The sequence below is a fragment of the Pecten maximus genome, chromosome 12 (genome assembly GCF_902652985.1).
Source record: "Pecten maximus chromosome 12, xPecMax1.1, whole genome shotgun sequence".
In the NCBI taxonomy this organism is placed as follows: Eukaryota; Metazoa; Mollusca; class Bivalvia; order Pectinida; family Pectinidae; genus Pecten; species Pecten maximus.
In genome coordinates this window covers 4,846,000-4,860,581 of record NC_047026.1, presented here as the reverse complement: position 1 = coordinate 4,860,581, position 14,582 = coordinate 4,846,000, and the positions used below count along the sequence as shown (strand labels likewise).

General features: G+C 33.7%; 1 protein-coding gene across 1 annotated transcript in view; it reads left to right on the top strand.

Moving 5' to 3' along the window:
• LOC117339911 (galanin receptor type 1-like) overlaps window positions 1–7,255 on the top strand; it is a 34,080-nt gene extending 26,825 nt beyond the window's left edge. Inside the window, exon 2 of the mRNA XM_033901622.1 lies at window positions 5,202–7,255. Within this exon, the coding sequence (XP_033757513.1) occupies window positions 5,202–5,977 (776 nt within the window). The 3' untranslated portion in view covers window positions 5,978–7,255. The remainder of the gene's footprint in view (window positions 1–5,201) is intronic.
• The last annotated feature ends 7,327 nt before the right edge of the window (window positions 7,256–14,582 follow it).

The window sequence follows — 14,582 nt, the reverse complement described above, 5'->3', positions numbered from 1 at the left end:
CCGCCAAGATTGTCTACCAAACTGCATTTAGCGAATGTTTATCAATTATGTACCTTTGGTGGGGTCAATATGGTAACGTTCCGACCTGGTAACACCAATCATTTTATATCCTACCATATTGATTAATTAATCGTCTTTATATTCTTATATGTGTATTAGATATGAAACTTGTTTACGAAAGGCTGGAATAGAATCATGTTTATCTTGATTACAGGAAATTTATATTCGGGAATTCTGATGTCACAATAATTATGACGTCATAAACGCATTATTAATTCAGTTTTTTTTCTAAAAAAAAAGAAACATTAGGGTTACTATCTCAAATAATTCCCCTATATGACCAAGTATTAGCTTATTATAATTGAGGATTTGGTTTGGTTTGTTTTTGTTTAACGTCCTATTAACAGCCAGGGTCATTTAAGAACGTGCCAGGTTTTTGAGGTGGAGGAAAGCCGGAGTACCCGGAGAAAAACCACCGGCCTACGGTCAGTACCTGGCAACTGCCCCACGTAGGTTTCGAACTCGCAACCAAGAGGTGGAAGGCTAGTGTTAAAGTGTCGGGACACCTTAACCACTCGGCCACCGCAGCCCGTCATAATTGAGGAAAATCGGTCAATATATAATATATAATTATATCGGAAGTTTACTCAAAATGAATATAGTACCAGAATAAGAGGCCATCTGCATGTATCTCAGATAATATGGCGTCTAAGTTTTTTTAACCATATATTGTACCAAAGCTAAGAATGTTTGTAATGTTCTAAAATATTGGAATCAGACCATATTGAAAACTCGCACTTTTATGATTTTATAAATAAAGAAGAAACATCCTTCAAACAATCGGAATCAAAAGTTCACTGCCTGCAAATATTACTCACGACAGCAAGATCAAATTTAATTTCAACAATTTGAAATTAATTTTGAAGAAGACATATAGAATTCCAATATTAGGAAATCATACGTTTTTTAATCAGTTCTGTCCTATCGAGATACAGCATTAATAATGAAACAGAAGCAGCCATAGAAAAAAACTATTATATGCGAAAATCAATTTTGATGACTTATATATCATTTTAGAACAATCTTTTGAATTCATTTAAAAAAAAAAAATAAAAAAAATTAGTCAACCAAGATGATTATTTTTTCGTTTAAAATAATCTATGAACAGTATGAGAAAATTGAATCTAACAATGATATATTGAAGACATACATGTAGTACATAGATGTGTAAAGAGTGTGAAACTTTCAAGAAATTCGAACAAAACATCCTCTTTTAAAATGTAGAGATAAGACTTTTAAATGCAAAATCTGCAGCACTCTGGGAAATTCATTACCCTGAACTTATTTTTTTGAACTTTAGTTATGGCAAATTCATAACACCAATTTAATTTTCGTGTATACTAAATATAGTCATGTCATTTCACCCAGAAACAGGATTTATGCATATGACAAATGTAAGTCGAGTGGAATGGCAAACATAATACCGTTTGAGAGCAATTGAAACCTTTAAATGGTCTTTAATATTAATGGTAGCCTTTTAATGATAGACTTGATTGATTTGTATTATTTTACATTCAGTATTAACCAGTACAACATACCCACCCACGCACCGATTTTGTTTTGTTTTTATTTCTAAGCAAATATTTTGAAATCAAAGTAGACGTCTTAAAACTAGAAGAGGGTCATTACTCTAATAAGAATTCCAGGAAGCGCGTGACCGCGAGGCCATATCAGACAACTAAGCCGGACGTAAAATTGCAATGTGTTTCTCGCCATATTCCAGCTATCAATTACATGCTGGCTGGCATGATTTAATGCCAACCAGTTCATGGTATCCATTATAGTCAGATTCTAGGGTAGACTCATTACCAAGGAAACATTTGGTAAGTCGACTGTTAATGACGTCAGAACTTGGTTTAATGTTTCTTATCAGACTTCTTACCTGCGGTCTTGTCTGCACGTTCTGATAATCAAGCATGCTATCATGTATATATGTCTGAGTTCCTCGTCCTTATTTAAGATTGGAGTCTTCATTGATTTAGTGGGGAGTTATAATAATGAGTTTGCTTGTTTTTGTTAAACGATGATAACGATAGGATTTTGCATTACGTCCGAAATATATTAGGTCATACGAAAACAATATCTACCGATAATTAGCCACAAAAGAGAGATTCCAAACAGGAATCGTGCGACATAGAAAACCAACATGGGCAGAATGGCAATAAATTGTCATGGCTTCCGGCAACGGCTCTTAAATGAAGCATGAAGGATATCGAAACGAAGGGTTGGATAACGAAGAGAAAGCTTGGATTGGCGATTTTAGCGTGTTTCGTCTTAACGTCAAAACATCTAAGCATAATAATATAAACCATTATCTGTTAATGATTCTTACTTCAGTGATGTTCCATTTTTCTTTTCGACAAAGCAATGCATCACCAAAATGCTTTAAAATGAACCGGAAGCAACATAACAACATGTATATGACAAATTTCATTAAAATGTATTAAGCATGCATTCCAACTCCCTCAGAAATAATTGTACTTGACTTTGTGAATTATCCTGAACATAATCCGTGTCCGAAGTGCACAAGTTGCATAGCACTTTAAAGTATATAACAAGTAATAGACACATGTACATATATCGAACAAAATTTCATCATTAAGCTATTTTGTTTTGTAGAACTCGTCAAAGCAACAAGTGCTTATAAATCTTGAGGTTACTGTGTAACGTTAAATTTCACGGGATTAATATTTTGCGGTAGTGCCAGGCAGATCTAGTTCGCGGGTATTCCAATTCGTGCAACCACTCATTTAGAACATTCTGCTGTAACCGGGGAAAACCCTTTTAATATCAAAGTCACATCGACGTTAAAGAAATATCAAATGATCCAAACAATATATTTGATAGTTGGAAATATATTTGGTGATAGGAATTGGCAACAGCTGACTTGCTATGCCGCCTTCCTAGTTTTATATACCAGGCTTACCTTACAAATTATTTGAACAGATGAAATATCTCTGATATATTAGCAACGAAAGCAGAGACTGATTGATTTGATACATCAACCACCAATTACCGATCCAAAAGCTAGTCATGATAATAATTAATTTCTAATTTTACCTGTTATCGAGTTAAAGTGGAACGGCGTGCATGCTGCCCCTGGAAAAAGTTTGACTTCTCTTCAAATAACAAATCTGAACTGTAAAATTACGCAGTGTTAATATGATACATTATGAAAACGTATTGCACCTATTCTTATTCAACATGGCATATTTCTCTCAATGTATGTTAACTAAGTTTCTTTGTTTTTGGTTGATGCTTTCATGTATTGCTTTGGGATAAGATTTCATTGTTCAGTTTTTGCCATACAACCATTCTTACAAATTGACCTATTTACCGGTGAACGATTTCTTGTCGTCACGACATGAAGACGGCGAAATCGTTTATATTTAGACAAAAAATCCAATTACGAGGTCACGTGTGTGAGTTTTGTGTCTGAGCTCATTTTTAGATAATGGATAAGGCACTAAATCTTGTCTTTGATTTTTGCTGAACACGACAAGAGGCTGAGATACTATCAGGTATAACAGGACATTAGGGGATACGTCATCATTACATCACACCACACTGTCACGTGATACAGAAAGCGAACGAATCCGTGATCAGTTTGAATAATCAAACGACAATGGCGACGATAGAGTTAGCAGCTCTGTAAACAAAACCGATGATTCTAAGTAAAATCGGTTAAGTAAGTTCAAAATATAAGCAAATAATAGGCTTCCATGCCACTACTTAAATAGGAACAACAAGAACAAGAAATTGAGGAGGATAAGTATCTTATACCCAATCGATTACATCCACAATGTTTATCTTTAGTATTGCCATGCAATGTTCTGTTCTTAACTTGAGATCCGGAGCTATGGCAACAGAACATAATTTAGGGGCGTAGCTGGACCAAGTGTGATGTGTTAGCACTATTATAGTTGTTCTATGGGGTTCTGGGGGCATCCGAAAATATTTGATATTTTCAAATGGTGCCATTTTGTCGTATTTGGACTATCCAAATACAAGATAAGGTAAAACTTGACACATACTGCTTAGTTAGTGAGATGACACAAAGGGTTTCATGTATTCAAAGCAACGGCACATTTAAAGTTTCTTGACTTAAAATGTAACCACACTTATTTAGGGAAATGATGATCTTAGAAGCAAAATAATTTAAAAATCCAGCAGTAAATCCGGATAATAAAAAATTTAAATGGGATTGAACAAAAGTTAAAATGAAAATTTTTATGGGGCATGATCTGGAAAATCATCAATAAAGAACATTTTATATGTGGCATTATTTGATGTCACTATTGATAATTTAGACGTTGCTGGTAAGGTAACGACAAGCTGATTTTATTTCACCTGAAACATTTGAAAATTATTGTAAAATGTGTATGATGCATTTCAAGGTTATTTACAATCTAATTAAAATTGAGATGGTCATTCTCACTACGTTACATGAACATCTAACAACATCCCATATGGGGTCACGTTCTGATGACCTTTGAGATATATGTATTTCATTTCAGGGCGAATCGTCAATTTATCGAAGCAAACCATTTCGTCACAGTATGCATCTGAAGCAAACCATTTTGGCACACCGTTTAAGGCACACCATGTATATGCTTTCTGGGACGAAATGACTTGAAATAAATTGACATATTATGAAAGCTATGCACTCTATTCATGCTAATTCGGACACATACAATTCACTTCCAAGATCCTGGAAGTAGTCATTTGATTGGCTAATCCAAAAGGTCACCCTGACGTGACCCCTTATGGGATGTCGTTAGATGTTCATGTAACGTAGTGAGAATGACCATCTCGATTTTAATTAGATTGGGTTATTTACTTCTTTATTTTTATTAATCTTTATAGATTTATGTTGCTGTGCATAACTTTTTATATGGCTACGATAGAGGGGGTACGCCCGTTACTTAAGATCTATAACGACATACAAATGGCATGAAGCATGATGAACATGGATATTTGTTTTGTCAATTGACAAATTGATTGTTCTTTTAGTTTTAGGCATGTTCCTGCTTATATCACATATTAAATCTTAGGGGAACACAGACCTCACTGCAATGCTGATCATTCCATATTTCACAGGTCACGTGATATTTTATAACGATACATTTCTTATGTTGCAGGTAAGCTGGTGCCCCTGTTTGAAAACGCGTCTTTGAATGCCTCAGTTATAACGCTGTGGGTAATCAGTTGCGAACGCTACCAGGCCATCTGTCGATCCCTCAAAACCAACATTTGCCAACTAGCAAAGAACGCCGGATACTGTGTTCTTCTCATCTGGGCATGCGCATATTTACTGTCACTTCCGTTTTTCTTCATGACGTATCACGAATCAGCATCATTCTACGACGGGACGGAGGTAATGGTCTGCCGTACTCACGTTAATGAGTTTTGGCATTTCTTTTACGTGACTGCAATGACTGTTGTGTTTTTTCTCCTGCCGTTTCTGATCTTACTCTTTATGTATTGTGCCATTATCAGGAAAATCTTTTTGACACAATCACCAGATGAAAATCCACCAAGTCGCCAGCGCAAGCAAGCCATTTTAATGATAATCGGAGTAGTGGCTCTGTTTTTTGTTTCCCTGATGCCCATCAGGACTGTGACAATGTGGATTGTGTACTCTTCAAACGACGACAAAAGACAGCTAGGCTTCGAGACGTATACCAACCTCATTTGCATAGCCAGAATCATGTTAAATGTAAACAGTGCAGGAAACCCAATAATATACGGCCTTTTGTCTTCAAGGTTCAGAATGGCATTTCGCCGTATTGGTGCCTGCGGCAGACGGTCTTCAAGCAGTGACCAGTCGAAGTTTCCCACGGAAATATCATCCACGAAAAACCCACGAGTTTTTAAAATGGAACGGAAAAAAGTTTCATTTGGCACTAATGTGTAATGTCCATTTGTTAATCAGTGTTGATAAGTGTACTGTAATGTTACTTGTATTGATAGATACCAGATTCTCTGTTGATGATACTGTGAAATCATGTATGTTTCGCGTTTGATTTGTTTTCGCGCGAGGAGTCATTAATGATTATTTTCACGGAAAAAGCAGCTCTGGTGAAGGCAAAGCTATCACTTACCGATATAAGAGTGTTTCAGAATCATTGACACCAGTAGCTCATCATTCGCAAATTTAAAGTCATTTTAGATCAGTTTTCGCGACATCATGTGTTAGCGAACATATTTGAAGAGGTAAGTTCGGGAAATCTTAGTGATTTACAGTACGTGATGACAAAAATCTGGTTTCAGAAAAACAAATTCGTTGATGTAGAGCGGATATTTTACCTAAAAATAACATATTCTACCTCTTTGTGGATAGTTCTGAGATTTATGTGAAAATAATTCTGGAGAATTCATTTGTAATGAATAGGTATGGCACCAAATAACAAGTTTCCATAATGGCGGCCTTGTCTACGAAATATACGATACAAGTAAACGATTAGTTTGCTTTTAAATCTCGTATATAATCATATATTTAAACAAGCAGTTGATTTAATTTCATACAGAAATAAATCTTCTCAAACGCGTTTTGAACAAAAAGTACAAATAAAAAAAAAACAAACACAAAAAACACATCACAATTCGGCCATTTTAGATCCAAGTAGTACTATTATTAAAACGAATCACACGTTCTGGTACGTCGGGTTTAATTACGAGTGCAGCAGATTCGTATCGGTAAAACTGGTACGAACCCGATAAAGGAGAGTCAGGGACTGTGTATGGTTTGTCTATGTTTGTGAAATCAGGGTAAAAAGATCCGTAGATTTGGTCAGAAGTAAAAATATACAGTAGAAATACACCACAGCGTCAACACATTAACAAAATAAACAATACCACAGCGACAAAAACAAAAACAAAAAACAACAAAAAAAACAAAACAACAACAAAATACGTCTGAGGCTTGTGTTACGATATTCCTAAGATACTTTATGAATCACCATAGCCCTAAATGACCACAACTGTTGATGTCTTATTAACAAACAGAACCTAACTAACTAACAAGCAAACAAACAAACAAAGAAGTAAGTCATATGAAGTTAAATAAGTCACCGGGTATTGATGGTCTAACTGTCGAATTCTACAAAGAATTCTGGCCGTACATAGAAACCATGCTATTAAAAAGTTTTAACGAAAGCTACCAGAAAAAGAAACTAACAGCTTCACAAAGACAAGGCGTGTTATCACTACTATACAAAAAAGGCGATCCACTAAACTTAAAAAACTGGCGACCTATCGCGCTCCTAAACATAGATTATAAAATTCTAGCAGGATGCTTAGCTCAGCGATTAAAGACAACTCTCCCAAAAATAATAAATTCAGATCAAAATGGCTTCATTAAAGGAAGATATATAGGTTATAACATTAGACAAATCAAGGATATACTCAACTACACAGAAAAGCATAAAATAAATGCAGCAATATTATTTTTAGACTTCGCGAAAGCGTTTGACACAGTTGAATTATAATTTCTTTACCAAACACTCTCCAAATTTGGCTTTAACCAACACTTTATAAACTGGATTAAAATACTGTATAATAACATAAACTGTGTAATCAGTAATAATGGTTGGATATCCGAACCAGTCAAAATATCTAGAGGTATCCGACAAGGATGTCCAGCATCAGCATTACTGTTCGTTATAGTAGCAGAAATCATGGCTACAAGAATTAGGAGTGATCAAAATATATTAGGCTTATCCATAAAGAACAATCAACAACGTCCATTCAAGATATCGCAGCTAGCCGATGATACTACATTATTTCTAAAATCAAAACAAGATATTAAAAAAGCCTTAAACATAATAGAAACATTTGGTTCACTCTCAGGATTAATTTTAAACAGAGAAAAAACTAAAGGTTTAAGACTAGGAAGTCAAACAAAGATTGAAGATGAATTTGAAGACATCACATGGACAGATGAAATCATTAAAGCACTAGGAGTACACTTCTGCCTTAATCACAAAAAAATGTTAGAAATGAATTGGAATGAGAAAATAGAAAAAATGAAAAAAATTATAAATAACTGGAAAAGGAGAAAGCTAACCATGATCGGAATGGTACAAATAGTTAAATCCTTACTCTTACCTCAACTAACATTTTTAATATCTATGCTGCATATAGACCAAAACACGATAAAACAAGTTGAAAAGATAATATATAATTACATTTGGGAAGGAAAGACAGAGAAAGTAAAAAGAAACACAATGATTAAACCATACATAGAAGGTGGTCTGAACTCCATAGACATAAGATCACATATTGACACAGTGAGAATTAATTGGCTTGAAAAACTGGAAACCGAAGATAAAGCACTATGGAAAGTTATTCCACAATTTGAGATAAATCAGTTTGGTTCAAAGTATCTCATATGTAAAATGAATTTAGACAATTTAAAAAATCTCCCTAACAGCGAAAATATATCTCCATTCTATTATGAAATTTTATCAACATGGATAAAATTCAAAAAATCAGATGAACCCAAAAAATACAATGAAATACTTGCACAAATTATATGGGGAAATAAATATATAAAGTTTAAGGGCAAAACCCTCCTATTCAAAAACTGGATAGACTCCGGTATAATTACAATAAAAGACCTATTACAAAACAATAACAACTTAGATGAAAACAATATATATCGAAAACTCATTAGAAAATGCAACTGGCTATCAGAGATATCGATGTTTAAAAAAGCTATACCAAAAATATGGCTAAGGAAAATAGAAGAGAGTGATGTAGATCTACAGAACTTTACAGCCAGAATAAAAAATCAACTTATGTTGAAATTCCCAAAACAAGAACCTATCAAAATTGAAAAATGCACAAATCAAAAAATTTACAAACATATTGTCAGCATGAAGTCAGAAAAACCAATAGCTCACTTATACTGGGAAAACAAGCTAAATTTGAGCGACATAAGTATTACAGTGAAATGTTCAAATGAATTCATATTCAAACATTTACAAAATAATAAACTGAAAGAATTTAAATGGAAATTCTTAAATAAAATTATACCAACGAGGGAAATATTACATAAATGGAAAATTAGTAAATCACCGAACTGTAACTACTGCAAGGTAAAGGAAGACTACGAACACTACTTCATAAAATGTGAATATTTATAAGTTCTCTCTAACAGATTAAAACAAATATTTGAAACCCTTGGTTATAAAAAAGATATGCTAACATTAAAAAACTTGGTTATTGGATATAAAATAGAATACCCCAAATATAATGAAATAAACCACCTGCTAACAGTAATTGGATACAGTATATACAAAAGTTACTACATCAGTGAAGCAAAAACAAAACAAATTACTATTATTAACATTCTTAAACAAGACATACAAATGACAATTGAAGAAAACAAATACAGAAAAATCAGTTGTAAAATCTTCCAAGATGTACTTCCCCTTCTATAGAAAGACACACAAAACAGATATTCCTCTTCAAAAATACCCCACTTCTCCAAGGATCTAGTTACTTCCTCTTCTTAAAAGGGAAATTCCTCTTCAAAATACTCCGCCCCAAAATCTATAAAACAATACACATCAATTTAACAAGACATTCAATAGACAACATCACAGAAATATACACAGATACCTGACCTCTGACCCTATACCTAGTACAGAGGGGCCCTCAAGGGGAACCTGAACCGTATATCATATTGGAGGAACATTCCTCACAATATTTTACAAGTAATAGCCACAATATTTTACAAGTAATAGCAATAAACAAAGCTAAAATAATAAGTATAATTATGTATATACTATATAACCAAATATATACATTGATATATTTCTTTAAACGAAAGCATACGTAATTAGGTCGATAAATGAAACACGTGTTCTGGTCCGTGGTTGAGCAGACGAAACCACTACGCCGTAGTCTACGGTACATTAAAGGTAACGAAGTTTAACTTCTTGTTTCAAAAAATATATGGCATATTTATCGCAATAACAAATAAAAAAAACAAAATAAAATAGTAATACATACCAATTCTAGCCTTCGCCATACGGCATCCTCGAGAAACACATGTGCATGGCCACGATATCACGCTGAGCAGTCGGAACACCTCGGATTTCATTCTATGACAACACATCCAAGGTGTTCCGAGATAGTGAGATTAATCTACCAATTCCTTTTTTTACTGATTATTATTGTTATCTATATAGATTTCTATTTCATTAATGTTATAAAAAAAATTAATAAATAAACAAAATGTAAATATCCATAAAACGAGAAAAAGTGAAAATATGCTGATTGTAAGGATGACGAGTGAAAGTAGAAAAATATGAATGAATGAGTGAAAGCCCTCCTGCGAGAGGACACCTATTGTATTGTATATACATGTATTATGTGTAATATGAATAAAATGTGTTTTTATCAACAAAAAAAAGAAAAGAAAAAGAAGTAAGCAAGCAAGCAAACAAGCAATCAAGCAAGCAAGCAAGCAAACAAACAAACAAACAGTATTCCTACATGTGTTAGCCCATGATAGAGCTGATAATGGCCGACATATTGAAAATACTGCTCATCCTTTACTGTACTGTTGTTTAGCAACAAATAAAATTAATGGAAATGTTCTCCGTTTTGTTGTTTGTATTGTGAAGTAGTGGATAAAACACATATTCACTTATTGTAAAATATACAATTGATCTACAGATTTTTTAAAGACACATCTCAATATGTTTCTTTAGTCATATCAACTTGTATCAATACCAGATGTATTTATTTTACCATTCTTGCATGGAAACATTAACCTTTCGACTTTTATTTGTAAATGTTAAAGTTCACGAACTACATTTACTTTAACCCAAATCATAGTGTTGTCTATAAACCTTTTAAAAGCTCAAACACAGTGTATTTTTCTATGTAAAAGAGTGAATATTTTAAAGAAATATTTCCATAATATCGCTAGATATTTGTGTTATTTATGGCTATTTTACACGTAAAAAAGGAACTACTTGTCACCGCGTGAGGAAGTTCCTAATTGAAGCAAAAAGTCATCATTAGCTCTTCTGACTATTGTAGTTCCTCCCACTAGCAACTGATTTTTACGGGATTGCGACGTCATTTACAAATGAGGACTAATTTGCATAACATAGATATGATAGTCGCGTATATGTAAATATAGTGATGGGAATTTACTTTTATATTAGCAATGCTTTTATGGAGCAATTCCTCCAAGAGTATAGTCCAAATTTTCACTACCGTGACCTATGATATGGTTTGTTTTTGTTTAACATCCTATTTATAGCCAGGGTCATTTAAGGACGTGCCAGTTTGGAGGTGGAGGAAAGTCAGAGTACCAGGAGAAAAAACACCGGCCTGCGGTCAGTACCTGGCAACTAACTGCCCCATGTGGGTTTCGAACTCGCAACCCAGAGGTGGAGGGCTAGTAGTGTTAACGTGTTGGGACACCTAAAGCACCCCCCCCCCCCCCCCCCCTGCGACCTATGAAAAATATTCGTAGAGGAATTGCTCCGTAAGACCATGGCTAACATTAAAAAGATATCAAATCAAAGCTGCAAATTTGTTTTAATTGCATTATTTAGGATACGACTCTAAATTTTAGAAATATTTCAATGAATGTTTAATGCAACTTAAGAGGATTGAGTGTCTATAAGGTATTAATCAATAAAGATACGTAACAGCCAATGGAAAAGCTTATATTTTTCAAAAAAGAATAAGTGGTAGAGAATTAATGTCCACGGTAAAAAAATCAACAGGGCCGAACTATTCAAAAAGTTATTAGGCTTATTAAAATCTTCAAAACCCTGATAAAATGCCTTGGGTTAAAACTGATTTGATAAAAAAAATACAGCTCACTTCCTTCCTGACTGTTTTAAGAAAAACATATTTTGAAGTTGGATTTTTTTACTGGTGATGTTTTAAATCTAATCAGTCTTTAAACAAACCCAGGACTTGGGGGGGGGGGGAGGGGGGGGGGGGGGGGGGGAGACCCATTACTAAAGCTGGTTCCCGTCAACATATTGGATATAACAAAACACATATAAATGGAATAAATATACATTGTAGTAGAGTGTATTTGATAGACGTGTGCGACTTGATAATAATTGGATCAATGGAAGGGGGGTAACTCCCGGTAAATTAGTTCTACCTTATACACTTCTTCGATAAAAAGTTTAAATGCTATATAATTGATGATTATGAACTGGAATGAGTCTTTATCGGTAATAGATAAAGGTTTCCATCGAGAAATTATTGATAATATAATTAATCTTACGAAATAACATATGCTACTTTTTTTTCGCCTGGCTTCTCACCAATATATGTTATCAACTTCAACACAGCTAAATCAAAATGAATAGTGATTTAACAAAAAAGCATTTACAAATCAAATATAAATATCATCGTCCTGGAATGCTCGTAAATAAAACCGAACGGTACATTCAAAATCATTAAGAGGAGCTTGTTAGAATTTCTTTAATAATTTATCCACCTCATATTACAAAAAAAAAAAAAAGCTCAAACTTTTGGAAGATGGTGATAACGTTAAGTATGCAATGTTTAGCAGTGAATAAGATAGAAACGTGGATGACAGTCGGAAATCCTCGTCACCTTCCATAGCATGCATCGTTAATATCGAGCGTTCCTTTATTATTATACAGTTTCGTGATTTCTTCCTTTCTCTTTTAATTTAACGTTCAGCCCGATAATATGTCAAGCACAGAGAATTCTTACATAATAACGAAGCCGTAAGGGAGGAATATTTTGGAAAGGAATATTTCGAAATACATTGTAATAGAAAGCAAATAAGAGAAACATATGATTCTTTTTATTCATGTTGAGCAAAATTGTACAAGATAATGGCATATAGAGTGACTGAACCTTCCGGAAGTGTCTGATATCCGGAAAGCAACATGATTTATCCCAGGCCTTGTCATAACAACGTCATGAGAAAGGTTATGAAATATATCAGATTGTCTGCATAATGACATTTTACTCGAACTAAAATAAATAAATAAATAAATGAAAGAAAAAGAAAATAATTGAGTTGCATGCATATCTAATCGAACTTAATCCAATATCATTATAATGCCTTTTTAATGTTCTAGAACGTTTATAAAACTTAAATAATGATGCTTTCCAATGCCACGCAGTAAAGCTAATGACTTTACAAGAGTTAATGCAATCTAAAAATGACCATTAAGTAGTAACCATCTTTAGGTAGCAAAAATACATTATTAAAGAACAGGTTTTCATGTAAAGAAACATGAAATGATGAATTTATATTTCCGACTGATCAATACGAATTGATAATAATTAATGTTTTTTTATTAAAGAAAGTGAAAGTGAAAGCTGCTTAATCGTCATCGCTTCCTGCTCTGGTGTTCAGCTCATATTTATAATTCAAAATTCAAGCCAGTATACGTGACTTATCAGATAAGGTCAGCTTTAAGTTCGCCTATGTCGCTCCCGGTCAGTGTGTTAACGTGTCCATTTTGACTTACACCAACAAGTTTTAGGCGATGTGACAGTAATTAATACTATATAAAGGTTTTTACAATATATAATCATATTGCCTCAGGTTTATATTGAAACTGAATCATTTGATTAAGATATTTTAATTGGCCCTCCTATTTCAAACATATCCGCTAATACGTCATTTTTCCTTTTCTTTAAAATAATCGATTGTATCAAAACGGTACATCATAATTAATTACAATCAATGTATTGGTGCTGTACCGTGCTAAATAAATAAAATACACAAAACCAAAACCATATTTAAATATAAGTTCATTGCAAACATCCCAGACGGGGCATAACCAATGTTTCATATGAAATAATACTTTCACAATTTGATTAACACGAACTGTAGTGGAATTGATTTTGTAAAAGAATAAACAAAAACAAAGAAAAGGGGAAAAGAAATAGAAAAACAGAAAAAAACACCTTTAGGAGTGACCTTATACCATGTTTCAGCATTCCTGACGCATTACAAAGTTGACACACAAGCGTCATTCTGAAGTATGTCACAGAGGGAATGATGTAGAAAATTGGTAAGAGTAGGAAAATGCCCATACATTTGTTATGTTATTTGCAGAAGTGGTAATGTTTTGTTCCGTTGAATATATCACTTATCAGGGAAAACACACACTGCATCAAGGGACATGTGTCCTTAAACTTGTCTTATCCTTTAGATTTCGTTTTTGTTGATGACGTCGTCCTTTGCAATTTGTTGTTTTCTCGTTCATCTGTTCATTTCATGACGACGCTTCAATGTTCTGTTTTGCCTGATTTCCTGTACCTTAGTATTTATCATGTCAATGTGTTCGTGATGATGTGTTTGTTTTGTATTAATTGTACTGACAAAAGTGTTTAATCATTCTTCTGTTACACCAAAGACGTCTGCTTCTGGTTAGTCAAATGATAGTACTTATAGCAAAATATCAACAAGGTGTAACAGTTGGAACTCTACGATTCATCGACTGTGGAACGGAAGTAGACCTGATTGGTCGACAATTATAGTT